We start from the raw sequence: 15,069 nt of genomic DNA, 5'->3' as shown, positions 1-15,069 counted from the left end.
GTAGTCAGTGTGTGTATGTGTAGTCAGTGTGTGTGTATGTATGTGTATTCAGTGTGTGTGTGTAGTCAGTGTGTGTGTAGTCAGTGTGTGTGTAGTCAGTGTGTGTGTGTAGTCATTGTGTGTGTAGTCAGTGTGTGTGTGTTGTCAGTGTGTGTGTGTGTAGTCAGTGTGTGTGTGTGTGTAGTCAGTGTGTGTGTGTATGTGTAGTCAGTGTGTGTGTGCAGTCAGTGTGTGTAGTCAGTGTGTGTATTTGTAGTCAGTGCGTGTGTGTATATGTGTAGTCAGTGTTTGTGTATTCAGTGTGTGTGTGTAGTCAGTGTGTGTGTGTAGTCAGTGTGTGTGTGTGTAGTCAGTGTGTGTGTGTAGTCAGTGTGTGTGTGTGTAGTCAGTGTGTGTGTGTAGTCAGTGTGTGTATGTGTAGTCAGTGCATGTATATGTGTGTGTAGTCAGTGTGTGTGTAGTCAGTGTGTGTGTAGTCAGTGTGTGTATGTATGTGTAGTCAGTGTGTGTGTGTAGTCAGTGTGTGTGTGTAGTCAGTGTGTATGTATGTGTAGTCAGTGTGTGTATGTAGTCCGTGTGTGTGTGTGTGTGTAGTCAGTGTGTGTGTGTGTGTAGTCAGTGTGTGTGTGTGTAGTCAGTGTGTGTATGTATGTGTAGTCAGTGTGTGTGTGTAGTCAGTGTGTGTGTGCAGTCAGTGTGTGTGTATGTGTAGTCAGTGTGTGTGTATGTGTAGTCAGTGTGTGTGTATGTGTAGTCTGTGTGTGTGTATGTGTAGTCAGTGTGTGTGTCTGTGTATGTGTCGTCAGTGTGTGTGTGTATATATGTGTGTAGTCAGCGGGCGTTCGACACTTCACGTGGCCTCAAGGTGCACATGGCCTGGCACAAGTGTCGTAGTGACGTCACCGCCACTTAGTGGCGAATGGCGGTTGTTGTTATTGTTGTGTATGTGCAGTCTGTGTGTGTGTATGTGTAGTTAGGCCTATGATACCATCAGTAGGCCTGGGCTCTGGGTCGTTCTTCGTGCTTTTGGAGTACCTGACCCTCTGCTCACGATCATTAAGGACCTTCATGATGGTGAGCGGGCCTGGGTAAAACTACGTGGCCGGGAGTCAGAGCCATTCCCTGTACACCTTGGGGTGCGACAGGGATGTCCTCTGGCTCCCACATTATTTAACATCTATTTTGACCACGTAGTTCGTGAAGCCTTCAATAGCTGTACCGGGGGAATCTCCATATGGTACAGATATAATGGGAGGCTAATCGATGCCCGGGTGCGGTCAAGGGATGGCTCCCTATTGCTCAACCACGTTATGTATGCTGATGACTTGGTAATAGCTGCTCAGTCAGAGGAGGAGTTGGAGACGCTGCTGCTGAGACTGGAGCGTGCCACTAAGAGGTGGGGCCTTACCATCAGCCCCACCAAAACTAAGCACCTGCCTGGGTACTTTGTACCATCGGACACTCCACCCCCACAACTCCCAATCGGTGATGGGGCAGTTGTGGAGAGAGTGGAGAGTTTCCCATACCTGGGCAGTGTGCTTATGACTGGCTCCAGTTTAACAGCAGAGGTCTCACTCCGAATCAGTCGAGCGGCAATATCTTTTCATCGGTTGCGTAACGCTGTGTGGAAGCTACCTGGTCTGTCGCTCCGCACTAAGCTTCAGGTCTTCTCGGCCACGGTCATTCCCTCCCTTCTCTACGCTTGCGAAACGTGGACCCCCCTAATGGAACATCTTCGCCGGTTAGAAACATTTAGGCTGGCCTGCCTACGATCCATCCTGGGTTTAACCAGACTGGATTGTGTGAGGAGCTCACAAATCCTTGAAAGATCTGGGCAGGGTCCCATCGGTGAGCTCCTCCGGCAGGCAAGACTGCGATGGCTGGGTCATGTAGCCCGCATGCCCAGCCACCGCATGCCGAAACAGCTTTTGTTTGGCCGGATTGAGGGGGCTAAGCGGGCGCGGCACGGGCTAGGGAAGAGATGGAGTGATGTGGTACAGGAGGACGTGGAGCTGAGTGGACTTGCCGATGACTGGTACCAGCGGAGTCAAGATCGGCCTCTGTGGAGGAGGCTCGTGAAGGATGCTACTGGGCAGTTGGAGGCAGTCGCCCTCCAACAACAACGGAGGGCGGAGGAGCGACGCTCACAACAGCGAGCGGAGCGCCGGGTGGCTAAAGCACAGCAGGTTGGCACAGTAGGGGGCACAGGTGGTGCATCAGCCAGTCATCTCAGTCAGTCGACCCGTGGCACCTGGGTCTGCCCCGTGACCTCCTGCCAGCGGGCGTTCGACACTTCACGTGGCCTCAGGGTGCACATAGCCTGGCACAAGCGTCGTGGTGACGTCACCGCCACTTAGTGGCGAATGGCGGTTGTTGTTGTTGTTGTTAGTGTGTGTGTACATGTAGTCAGTGTGTGTGTATGTGTAGTCAGTGTGTGTGTGTAGTTAGTGTGTGTGTACGTGTAGTCAGTGTGTGTTTGTACGTGTAGTCAGTGTGCGTGTGTGTAGTCAGTGTGTGTGTTTATGTGTAGTCAGTGTATGTGTATGTGTAGTCAGTGTGTGTGTATGTGTAGTCTGTGTGTGTATGTGTGTATGTGTAGTCAGTGTGTGTGTTTACGTGTAGTCAGTGTGTGTGTATGTGTAGTCAGTGTGTGTGTTTATGTGTAGTCAGTGTGTGTGTATGTGTAGTCAGTGTATGTGTAGTCAGTGTGTGTGTGTGTAGTCAGTGTGTGTGTGTATGTGTGTGTAGTCAGTGTGTGTGTATTCAGTGTGTGTGTAGTCAGTGTGTGTGTGTAGTCAGTGTGTGTGTAGTCAGTGTGTGTGTGTAGTCAGTGTGTGTATGTGTAGTCAGTGTGTGTGTGTAGTCAGTGTGTGTGTAGTCAGTGTGTGTGTGTATGTGTAGTCAGTGTGTGTGTGTAGTCAATGTGTGTGTATGTGTAGTCAATGTGTGTGTAGTCAGTGTGTGTGTAGTCAGTGTGTGTATTTGTAGTCCGTGCGTGTGTGTATATGTGTAGTCAGTGTGTGTGTGTAGTCAGTGTGTGTGTGTAGTCAGTGTGTGTATGTGTATTCAGTGTGTGTGTGTGTATGTGTAGTCAGTGTGTGTGTGTGTGGTCAGTGTGTGTGTGTAGTCAGTGTGTGTGTAGTCAGTGTGTGTATGTGTAGTCAGTGTGTGTGTATGTGTATTCAGTGTGTGTGTGTGTAGTCAGTGTGTGTGTGTAGTCAGTGTGTGTGTATGTGTAGTCAGTGTGTGTGTGTGTAGTCAGTGTGTGTGTAGTCAGTGTGTGTGTAGTCAGTGTGTGTGTGTAGTCAGTGTGTGTGTAGTCAGTGTGTGTGTGTAGTCAGTGTGTGTGTTTGTGTAGTCAGTGTGTGTGTGCAGTCAGTGTGTGTGTAGTCAGTGTGTGTATTTGTAGTCAGTGCGTGTGTGTATATGTGTAGTCAGTGTGTGTTTATTCAGTGTGTGTGTGTAGTCAGTGTGTGTGTGTAGCCAGTGTGTGTGTGTGTAGTCAGTGTGTGTGTGTAGTCAGTGTGTGTGTGTAGTCAGTGTGTGTGTATGTGTAGTCAGTGCATGTATATGTGTGTGTAGTCAGTGTGTGTGTAGTCAGTGTGTGTGTAGTCAGTGTGTGTATGTATGTGTAGTCAGTGTGTGTGTGTAGTCAGTATGTGTGTGTAGTCAGTGTGTATGTATGTGTAGTCAGTGTGTGTATGTAGTCCGTGTGTGTGTGTGTGTAGTCAGTGTGTGTGTGTGTAGTCAGTGTGTGTATGTATGTGTAGTCAGTGTGTGTGTGTAGTCAGTGTGTATGCATTTTTAGTCAGTGTGTGTGTGTAGTCAGTGTGTGTATGTGTAGTCAGTGTGTGTGTATGTGTAGTCAGTGTGTGTATGTATGTGTAGTCAGTGTGTGTGTGTAGTCAGTGTGTATGCATTTTTAGTCAGTGTGTGTGTATGTGTAGTCAGTGTGTGTGTGGTCAGTGTGTGTGTGCAGTCAGTGTGTGTGTATGTGTAGTCAGTGTGTGTGTAGTCAGTGTGTGTGTATGTGTAGTCTGTGTGTGTATGTGTGTATGTGTAGTCAGTGTGTGTGTATGTGTAGTCAGTGTGTGTGTATGTGTAGTCAGTGTGTGTGTCTGTGTATGTGTAGTCAGTGTGTGTGTGTATATATGTGTGTAGTCAGCGGGCGTTCGACACTTCACGTGGCCTCAAGGTGCACATGGCCTGGCACAAGTGTCGTAGTGACGTCACCGCCACTTAGTGGCGAATGGCGGTTGTTGTTATTGTTGTGTATGTGCAGTGTGTGTGTGTATGTGTAGTTAGTGTGTGTGTACGTGTAGTCAGTGTGTGTGTACGTGTAGTCAGTGTGTGTGTAGTCAGTGTGTGTGTTTATGTGTAGTCAGTGTGTGTGTATGTGTAGTCAGTGTGTGTATAGTCAGTGTGTGTGTATGTGTAGTCAGTGTATGTGTATGTGTAGTCAGTGTGTGTGTGTAGTCAGTGTTTGTGTGTGTAGTCAGTGTGTGTGTATTCAGTGTGTGTGTAGTCAGCGTGTGTGTGTAGTCAGTGTGTGTGTAGTCAGTGTGTGTGTGTGTAGTCAGTGTGTATGTGTGTAGTCAGTGTGTGTATGTGTAGTCAGTGTGTGTGTGTGTAGTCAGTGTGTGTGTAGTCAGTGTGTGCGTGTATGTGTAGTCAGTGTGTGTGTGTAGTCAGTGTGTGTGTAGTCAGTGTGTGTATTTGTAGTCAGTGCGTGTGTGTGTAGTCAGTGTGTGTGTGTGTGTATTCAGTGTGTGTGTGTAGTCAGTGTGTGTGTAGTCAGTGTGTGTGTGTGTGTAGTCAGTGTGTGTGTGTGTGTAGTCAGTGTGTGTATATGTGTGTGTAGTCAGTGTGTGGGTAGTCAGTGTGTAAGTAGTCAGTGTGTATATGTGTAGTCAGTGTGTGTGTGTATTCAGTGTGTGTGTGTAGTCAGTGTGTGTGTGTAGTCAGTGCGTGTGTGTGTAGTCAGTGTGTGTGTGTGTGTAGTCAGTGTGTGTGTAGTCAGTGTGTGTGTAGTCAGTGTGTGTATGTGTAGTCAGTGCGTGTGTGTAGTCAGTGTATGTATATGTGTGTGTAGTCAGTGTGTGTGTAGTCAGTGTGTGTGTAGTCAGTGTATGTGTAGTCAGTGTGTGTGTAGTCAGTGTGTGTATGTATGTGTAGTCAGCGTGTGTGTGTAGTCAGTGTGTGTGTGTAGTCAGTGTGTATGTATGTATGTGTAGTCAGTGTGTGTATGTAGTCAGTGTGTGTGTGTGTGTAGTCAGTGTGTGTGTGTGTAGTCAGTGTGTGTGTGTAGTCAGTGTGTGTATGTATGTGTAGTCAGTGTGTGTGTAGTCAGTGTGTGTGTAGTCAGTGTGTGTGTGTAGTCAGTGTGTGTGTGTAGTCAGTGTGTGTGTGTGTAGTCAGTGTGTGTGTGTGTGTAGTCAGTGTGTGTGTAGTCAGTGTGTGTGTAGTCAGTGTGTGTATGTGTAGTCAGTGCGTGTGTGTAGTCAGTGTGTGTGTAGTCAGTGTGTGTGTAGTCAGTGTATGTGTAGTCAGTGTGTGTGTAGTCAGTGTGTGTATGTATGTGTAGTCAGCGTGTGTGTGTAGTCAGTGTGTGTGTGTAGTCAGTGTGTATGTATGTATGTGTAGTCAGTGTGTGTATGTAGTCAGTGTGTGTGTGTGTAGTCAGTGTGTGTGTGTGTAGTCAGTGTGTGTATGTATGTGTAGTCAGTGTGTGTGTGTAGTCAGTGCGTGTGTAGTCAGTGTATGTGTGTAGTCAGTGTGTGTGTGGTCAGTGTGTGTATGTGTAGTCAGTGTGTGTATGTGTAGTCTGTGTGTGTGTATGTGTGTATGTGTAGTCAGTGTGTGTGTATGTGTAGTCAATGTGTGTGTGTACGTGTAGTCAGTGTGTGTGTAGTCAGTGTTGTATATGTGTAGTCAGTGTGTGTGTGTGTGTAGTCAGTGTGTGTGTATGTGTAGTCAGTGTGTGTGTATGTGTAGTCAGTGTGTGTGTATGTGTAGTCAGTGTGTGTGTATGTGTAGTCATTGTGTGTGTCTGTGTAGTCAGTGTGTGTGTGTATATATGTGTGTAGTCAGCGGGCGTTCGACACTTCACGTGGCCTCAAGGTGCACATGGCCTGGCACAAGTGTCGTAGTGACGTCACCGCCACTTAGTGGCGAATGGCGGTTGTTGTTATTGTTGTGTATGTGCAGTCTGTGTGTGTGTGTGTATGTGTAGTTAGTGTGTGTGTACGTGTAGTCAGTGTGTGTGTATGTGTAGTCAGTGTGTGTGTGTAGTTAGTGTGTGTGTACGTGTAGTCAGTGTGTGTGTGTACGTGTAGTCAGTGTGCGTGTGTGTAGTCAGTGTGTGTGTTTATGTGTAGTCAGTGTATGTGTATGTGTAGTCAGTGTGTGTGTGTATAGTCAGTGTGTGTGTATGTGTGTGTAGTCAGTGTGTGTGTATTCAGTGTGTGTGTAGTCAGTGTGTGTGTGTAGTCAGTGTGTGTGTAGTCAGTGTGTGTGTGTAGTCAGTGTGTGTATGTGTAGTCAGTGTGTGTGTGTGTAGTCAGTGTGTGTGTAGTCAGTGTGTGTGTGTATGTGTAGTCAGTGTGTGTGTGTAGTCAATGTGTGTGTATGTGTAGTCAAAGTGTGTGTAGTCAGTGTGTGTATTTGTAGTCAGTGCGTGTGTGTATATGTGTAGTCAGTGTGTGTGTGTAGTCAGTGTGTGTGTGTAGTCAGTGTGTGTATGTGTAGTCAGTGTGTGTGTGTGTATGTGTAGTCAGTGTGTGTGGTCAGTGTGTGTGTGTGTAGTCAGTGTGTGTGTAGTCAGTGTGTGTATGTGTAGTCAGTGTGTGTGTATGTATGTGTATTCAGTGTGTGTGTGTAGTCAGTGTGTGTGTAGTCAGTGTGTGTGTAGTCAGTGTGTGTGTGTAGTCATTGTGTGTGTAGTCAGTGTGTGTGTGTTGTCAGTGTGTGTGTGTGTAGTCAGTGTGTGTGTGTGTGTAGTCAGTGTGTGTGTGTATGTGTAGTCAGTGTGTGTGTGCAGTCAGTGTGTGTAGTCAGTGTGTGTATTTGTAGTCAGTGCGTGTGTGTATATGTGTAGTCAGTGTTTGTGTATTCAGTGTGTGTGTGTAGTCAGTGTGTGTGTGTAGTCAGTGTGTGTGTGTGTAGTCAGTGTGTGTGTGTAGTCAGTGTGTGTGTGTGTAGTCAGTGTGTGTGTGTAGTCAGTGTGTGTATGTGTAGTCAGTGCATGTATATGTGTGTGTAGTCAGTGTGTGTGTAGTCAGTGTGTGTGTAGTCAGTGTGTGTATGTATGTGTAGTCAGTGTGTGTGTGTAGTCAGTGTGTGTGTGTAGTCAGTGTGTATGTATGTGTAGTCAGTGTGTGTATGTAGTCCGTGTGTGTGTGTGTGTGTAGTCAGTGTGTGTGTGTGTGTAGTCAGTGTGTGTGTGTGTAGTCAGTGTGTGTATGTATGTGTAGTCAGTGTGTGTGTGTAGTCAGTGTGTGTGTGCAGTCAGTGTGTGTGTATGTGTAGTCAGTGTGTGTGTATGTGTAGTCAGTGTGTGTGTATGTGTAGTCTGTGTGTGTGTATGTGTAGTCAGTGTGTGTGTCTGTGTATGTGTCGTCAGTGTGTGTGTGTATATATGTGTGTAGTCAGCGGGCGTTCGACACTTCACGTGGCCTCAAGGTGCACATGGCCTGGCACAAGTGTCGTAGTGACGTCACCGCCACTTAGTGGCGAATGGCGGTTGTTGTTATTGTTGTGTATGTGCAGTCTGTGTGTGTGTATGTGTAGTTAGGCCTATGATACCATCAGTAGGCCTGGGCTCTGGGTCGTTCTTCGTGCTTTTGGAGTACCTGACCCTCTGCTCACGATCATTAAGGACCTTCATGATGGTGAGCGGGCCTGGGTAAAACTACGTGGCCGGGAGTCAGAGCCATTCCCTGTACACCTTGGGGTGCGACAGGGATGTCCTCTGGCTCCCACATTATTTAACATCTATTTTGACCACGTAGTTCGTGAAGCCTTCAATAGCTGTACCGGGGGAATCTCCATATGGTACAGATATAATGGGAGGCTAATCGATGCCCGGGTGCGGTCAAGGGATGGCTCCCTATTGCTCAACCACGTTATGTATGCTGATGACTTGGTAATAGCTGCTCAGTCAGAGGAGGAGTTGGAGACGCTGCTGCTGAGACTGGAGCGTGCCACTAAGAGGTGGGGCCTTACCATCAGCCCCACCAAAACTAAGCACCTGCCTGGGTACTTTGTACCATCGGACACTCCACCCCCACAACTCCCAATCGGTGATGGGGCAGTTGTGGAGAGAGTGGAGAGTTTCCCATACCTGGGCAGTGTGCTTATGACTGGCTCCAGTTTAACAGCAGAGGTCTCACTCCGAATCAGTCGAGCGGCAATATCTTTTCATCGGTTGCGTAACGCTGTGTGGAAGCTACCTGGTCTGTCGCTCCGCACTAAGCTTCAGGTCTTCTCGGCCACGGTCATTCCCTCCCTTCTCTACGCTTGCGAAACGTGGACCCCCCTAATGGAACATCTTCGCCGGTTAGAAACATTTAGGCTGGCCTGCCTACGATCCATCCTGGGTTTAACCAGACTGGATTGTGTGAGGAGCTCACAAATCCTTGAAAGATCTGGGCAGGGTCCCATCGGTGAGCTCCTCCGGCAGGCAAGACTGCGATGGCTGGGTCATGTAGCCCGCATGCCCAGCCACCGCATGCCGAAACAGCTTTTGTTTGGCCGGATTGAGGGGGCTAAGCGGGCGCGGCACGGGCTAGGGAAGAGATGGAGTGATGTGGTACAGGAGGACGTGGAGCTGAGTGGACTTGCCGATGACTGGTACCAGCGGTGTCAAGATCGGCCTCTGTGGAGGAGGCTCGTGAAGGATGCTACTGGGCAGTTGGAGGCAGTCGCCCTCCAACAACAACGGAGGGCGGAGGAGCGACGCTCACAACAGCGAGCGGAGCGCCGGGTGGCTAAAGCACAGCAGGTTGGCACAGTAGGGGGCACAGGTGGTGCATCAGCCAGTCATCTCAGTCAGTCGACCCGTGGCACCTGGGTCTGCCCCGTGACCTCCTGCCAGCGGGCGTTCGACACTTCACGTGGCCTCAGGGTGCACATAGCCTGGCACAAGCGTCGTGGTGACGTCACCGCCACTTAGTGGCGAATGGCGGTTGTTGTTGTTGTTAGTGTGTGTGTACATGTAGTCAGTGTGTGTGTATGTGTAGTCAGTGTGTGTGTGTAGTTAGTGTGTGTGTACGTGTAGTCAGTGTGTGTTTGTACGTGTAGTCAGTGTGCGTGTGTGTAGTCAGTGTGTGTGTTTATGTGTAGTCAGTGTATGTGTATGTGTAGTCAGTGTGTGTGTGTGTAGTCAGTGTGTGTGTGTATGTGTGTGTAGTCAGTGTGTGTGTATTCAGTGTGTGTGTAGTCAGTGTGTGTGTGTAGTCAGTGTGTGTGTAGTCAGTGTGTGTGTGTAGTCAGTGTGTGTATGTGTAGTCAGTGTGTGTGTGTAGTCAGTGTGTGTGTAGTCAGTGTGTGTGTGTATGTGTAGTCAGTTTGTGTGTGTAGTCAATGTGTGTGTATGTGTAGTCAAAGTGTGTGTAGTCAGTGTGTGTATTTGTAGTCAGTGCGTGTGTGTATATGTGTAGTCAGTGTGTGTGTGTAGTCAGTGTGTGTGTGTAGTCAGTGTGTGTATGTGTAGTCAGTGTGTGTGTGTGTATGTGTAGTCAGTGTGTGTGGTCAGTGTGTGTGTGTAGTCAGTGTGTGTGTAGTCAGTGTGTGTATGTGTAGTCAGTGTGTGTGTATGTGTATTCAGTGTGTGTGTGTGTGTAGTCAGTGTGTGTGTAGTCAGTGTGTGTGTAGTCAGTGTGTGTGTGTAGTCAGTGTGTGTGTAGTCAGTGTGTGTGTGTAGTCAGTGTGTGTGTGTGTGTAGTCAGTGTGTGTGTGTGTGGTCAGTGTGTGTGTGTATGTGTAGTCAGTGTGTGTGTGCAGTCAGTGTGTGTGTAGTCAGTGTGTGTATGTGTAGTCAGTGCGTGTGTGTAGTCAGTGTATGTATATGTGTGTGTAGTCAGTGTGTGTATGTGTAGTGAGTGTGTGTGTGTGTAGTCAGTGTGTGTGTGTAGTCAGTGTGTGTGTGTGTGGTCAGTGTGTGTGTAGTCAGTGTGTGTGTAGTCAGTGTGTGTATGTGTAGTCAGTGCGTGTGTGTAGTCAGTGTATGTATATGTGTGTGTAGTCAGTGTGTGGGTAGTCAGTGTGTGTCTAGTCAGTGTGTGTGTGTGTATTCAGTGTGTGTGTGTAGTCAGTGTGTGTGTGTAGTCAGTGTGTGTGTGTGTAGTCAGTGTGTGTGTGTGTAGTCAGTGTGTGTGTAGTCAGTGTGTGTGTAGTCAGTGTGTGTATGTGTAGTCAGTGCGTGTGTGTAGTCAGTGTATGTATATGTGTGTGTAGTCAGTGTGTGTATGTGTAGTGAGTGTGTGTGTGTGTAGTCAGTGTGTGTGTGTAGTCAGTGTGTGTGTGTGTGTGTAGTCAGTGTGTGTGTGTGTAGTCAGTGTGTGTGTAGTCAGTGTGTGTATGTGTAGTCAGTGCGTGTGTGTAGTCAGTGTATGTATATGTGTGTGTAGTCAGTGTGTGGGTAGTCAGTGTGTGTCTAGTCAGTGTGTATATGTGTAGTCAGTGTGTGTGTGTGTATTCAGTGTGTGTGTGTAGTCAGTGTGTGTGTGTAGTCAGTGTGTGTGTGTGTAGTCAGTGTGTGTGTAGTCAGTGTGTGTGTAGTCAGTGTGTGTATGTGTAGTCAGTGCGTGTGTGTAGTCAGTGTATGTATATGTGTGTGTAGTCAGTGTGTGTGTGTAGTCAGTGTGTGTATGTGTAGTCAGTGTATGTGTAGTCAGTGTGTGTGTAGTCAGTGTATGTATGTGTAGTCAGCGTGTGTGTGTAGTCAGTGTGTATGTATGTATGTGTAGTCAGTGTGTGTATGTAGTCAGTGTGTGTGTGTGTAGTCAGTGTGTGTGTGTGTGTAGTCAGTGTGTGTGTTTGTAGTCAGTGTGTGTATGTATGTGTAGTCAGTGTGTGTGTGTAGTCAGTGTGTGTGTAGTCAGTGTGTGTGTGTAGTCAGTGTGTGTGTGTAGTCAGTGTGTGTGTGTGTAGTCAGTGTGTGTGTGTGTAGTCAGTGTGTGTGTAGTCAGTGTGTGTGTAGTCAGTGTGTGTATGTGTAGTCAGTGCGTGTGTGTAGTCAGTGTATGTATATGTGTGTGTAGTCAGTGTGTGTGTAGTCAGTGTGTGTGTAGTCAGTGTATGTGTAGTCAGTGTGTGTGTAGTCAGTGTGTGTATGTATGTGTAGTCAGCGTGTGTGTGTAGTCAGTGTGTGTGTGTAGTCAGTGTGTATGTATGTATGTGTAGTCAGTGTGTGTATGTAGTCAGTGTGTGTGTAGTCAGTGTGTGTGTGTGTAGTCAGTGTGTGTGTGTGTGTAGTCAGTGTGTGTATGTATGTGTATTCAGTGTGTGTGTGTAGTCAGTGTGTGTGTAGTCAGTGTATGTGTGTAGTCAGTGTGTGTGTGGTCAGTGTGTGTATGTGTAGTCAGTGTGTGTATGTGTAGTCTGTGTGTGTGTGTACGTGTGTATGTGTAGTCAGTGTGTGTGTATGTGTAGTCAGTGTGTGTGTGTAGGTGTAGTCAGTGTGCGTGTGTATATATGTGTAGTCAGCGGGCGTTCGACACTTCACGTGGCCTCGAGGTGCACATGGCCTGGCACAAGTGTCGTAGTGACGTCACCGCCACTTAGTGGCGAATGGCGGTTGTTGTTATTGTTGTGTATGTGCAGTCAGTGTGTGTGTGTATGTGTAGTTAGTGTGTGTGTTTATGTGTAGTCAGTGTGTGTGTATGTATGTGTAGTCAGTGTGTGTATGTGTAGTCAGTGTGTGTGTTTATGTGTAGTCAGTGTGTGTGTATGTGTAGTCAGTGTGTGTGTTTATGTGTAGTCAGTGTGTGTGTATGTGTAATCAGTGTGTGTGTATAGTTAGTGTGTGTGTATGTGTAGCCAGTGTGTGTGTATGTGTAGTCAGTGTGTGTGTTTATGTGTAGTCAGTGTGTGTGTATGTGTAGTCAGTGTGTGTATAGTCAGTGTGTGTGTATGTGTAGTCAGTGTGTGTGTATGTGTAGTCAGTGTGTGTGTATGTGTAGTCAGTGTGTGTGTTTATGTGTAGTCAGTGTGTGTGTAGTCAGTGTGTGTGTATGTGTATAGTCAGTGTGTGTGTATGTGTAGTCAGTGTGTGTGTATATGTAGTCAGTCTGTGTATAGTCAGTGTGTGTGTTTATGTGTAGTCAGTGTGTGTGTATGTGTAGTCAGTGTGTGTATAGTCAGTGTGTGTGTAGTCAGTGTGTGTGTATGTGTAGTCAGTGTGTGTGTATGTGTAGCCAGTGTGTGTGTATGTGTAGTCAGTGTGTGTGTTTATGTGTAGTCAGTGTGTGTGTAGTCAGTGTGTGTGTATGTGTATAGTCAGTGTGTGTGTATGTGTAGTCAGTGTGTGTATAGTCAGTGTGTGTATGTGTAGTCAGTGTGTGTGTGTGGGGAGCGATAGTGTAGCAGTTAACGCGCTGCGCTGTGAACCCGGCGACACAGGTTCGATTCCCGCTCACGGCCAACACCAGTGACGATTATCTGTACCGGTCCTAGGCCTCCCCTAGGTCGACTCAGCCTCAAATGAGTACCTGGTGTGGTGTGTAAACATTGCCACTAGGGAGACAAAGGCGGTCGGGAGTGGTGCTTGCCACCCACCCCCTCTTGTACCGTTACCGGCCTTCATAGCTGCTCGCTAACAGCACTTGCCCCTACAGTCTGTTAAGGCTATATGGGGGATGTTTGTCTTTGTGAGTGAGTGAGTTGAGTGAGCAACCCCCTCGTCTGTGAAGTTCACGCAGCAGTTGCGAGCCAGCGGCCCGCGATGGGAGAGTCTGAGAGCCCAGGCGGGGTTCGGATACACCCGGCACCATCATCATCCCTTCGTTCTGGGACGATAAACTAAATGAGTAACCACTTTGTGGGGGTGATCAAACAGTGTTTGCCCCATATATATAATCCCCCCCCCCCATCTTAACCGCACTATGAATGTGGAACGTCCACCAGTGGCTCTGCAGGGCTGTAAACGGGAGATGAGCGGTTTGACAGCACCAGCAGCAGCTATGGGCTCAGCACGAGCAGCAGCTATGGGCTCAGCACCAGCAGCAGCTATGGGCTCAGCACGAGCAGCAGCTATGGGCTCAGCACCAGCAGCAGCTATAGGCTCAGCAGCAGCAGCAGCAGCAGCTATGGACTCAGCAGCAGCAGCAGCTATGGGCTCAGCAGCAGCAGCAGCTATGGGCTCAGCACCAGCAGCAGTAGCAGGGTCTTGACGGTGGCCATGAGAGACCAATTCTGATAGAACCTGGACCCGTGCAGAGGTCTCAGGGACTGAGAGGGTTCTCAGGCACTGAGAGGGTTCTCAGGGACTGAGAGGGGTCTCAGGGATGGGGAGGGTTCTCAGGGACTGAGAGGGTTCTCAGTGACTGAGAGGGGTCTCAGTGACTGAGAGGGGTCTCAGGGATGGGGAGGGGTCTCAGTGACTGAGAGGGTTCTCAGTGACTGAGGGGTCTCAGTGACTGAGAGGGTTCTCAGGGACTGAGAGGGGTCTCAGTGACTGAGGGGTCTCAGGGACTGAGAGGGGTCTCAGTGACTGAGGGGTCTCAGGGACTGAAAGGGATCTCAGTGACTGAGGGGTCTTAGTGACTGAGAGGGTTCTCAGTGACTGAGGGGTCTCAGTGACTGAGGGGTCTCAGGGACTGAGAGGTCTCAGGGACTGAGAGGGTTCTCAGGGACTGAGAGGGGTCTCAGGGACTGAGAGGTCTCAGGAACAGAGAGGGTTCTCAGTGACTGAGAGGTCTCAGTGACTGAGAGGGTTCTCAGTGACTGAGAGGGTTCTCAGGGACTGAGAGGGTTCCCAGTGACTGAGGGGTCTCAGTGACTGAGAGGGGTCTCAGTGACTGAGGGGGGTCTCAGGGACTGAGGGGGGTCTCAGGGACTGAGAGGGGTCTCAGGGACTGAGAGGTCTCAGGGACTGAGGGGTCTCATGGATGGGGAGGGTTATAGATGGGGGGGGTGCAGGGGCCCCCGCGGCTTCGTACTCACGGCTCTGCCTCGATGCTCTGCACCCTCGCCACGTAGTTCGCCGGGATCCACCCTTCGGCGCCTCCCTCCGAGGGGGCCCCGCGCTCCACGAGCCACGCGTACCACCAGCTGTCGGGGCCCGCGTCGGGGACCCTCAGCATGTCCCCCTTCACGAAGCTCAGGTCGTCCTGGGTCCTCGCCTCGTAGTCGAACAGGGCCACGAAGAGGTGAGGGGCCACGGGCCCGGTGGGGGGCCCAGGATCGTCGGGGCGCCGCTCAACCGAGCACGGGCAGCCCATGGCTCCCGGGAACCCCCCCCCCCCCCCAGAGGAGTTCCCCCTCGCCGGGGACCCCCTCCCCCCTTCTACTAACTGGAGACTCGTCTAGCCTGGGATCCCCGCGACTCACCGCGGGTCCCCTTACGTCTCAAATCGGGGCCCTCTCACCGGACTCCTTCGCTCGGGGACCCCGGAGCACGTGACACCTCTGGAGGTGAAGAGGACGACGACGACGATGATGATGATGTTGCTGTTGTTGAGGCTGGAAGGAGCAGCAGATCCCCTCCCGTTCCGCGCTGGTCCCCTCTAGGGCCCCGGGGAGCCCGGGCCAGGTCCGTCCGGTCTCAGCGACAGAAACCTCTCGGCGGCGCGGGGCCCCGCCTCTGGGTTCCACCGAGAGCTGCACCCTCCTCCCTCTCCTCTTCCTCCTCCTCCCTCTCCTCTTCCTCCTCCTCCCCTCTCCTCTTCCTCCTCCTCCCTCTCCTCCTCCTCCCTCTCTTCTTCCTCCTCCCAGGTCTCCGCTCCCCTCCCTCACCCTTCCCTTAACCAGGTCTCCCTCTTCCCTCACCCAACCAGGTCTCCTATCCCTTCTCGCTCTAGTCTCCTATCTGCCACCCAGGTCTCCTATTCCGATTATCCCAGGTCCCCT

General features: G+C 49.8%; 1 protein-coding gene across 1 annotated transcript in view; it reads right to left on the bottom strand.

Moving 5' to 3' along the window:
• The window catches only part of LOC116948976 (tyrosine-protein kinase Src42A-like), a 95,263-nt gene extending 80,437 nt beyond the window's left edge, over window positions 1-14,826 (bottom strand). Inside the window, exon 1 of the mRNA XM_032966308.2 lies at window positions 14,164-14,826. Within this exon, the coding sequence (XP_032822199.1) occupies window positions 14,164-14,441 (278 nt within the window). The 5' untranslated portion in view covers window positions 14,442-14,826. The remainder of the gene's footprint in view (window positions 1-14,163) is intronic.
• Window positions 14,827-15,069: the final 243 nt, after the last annotated feature.

Source organism: Petromyzon marinus, chromosome 35 (genome assembly GCF_048934315.1).
Source record: "Petromyzon marinus isolate PM22_M1 ecotype Great Lakes invasive population chromosome 35, UKy_Petmar_22M1.pri1.0, whole genome shotgun sequence".
Lineage (NCBI taxonomy): Eukaryota > Metazoa > Chordata > Hyperoartia > Petromyzontiformes > Petromyzontidae > Petromyzon > Petromyzon marinus.
Note: the sequence above shows the minus strand (reverse complement) of the source record. Positions and strands in the feature narration are given on the sequence as shown.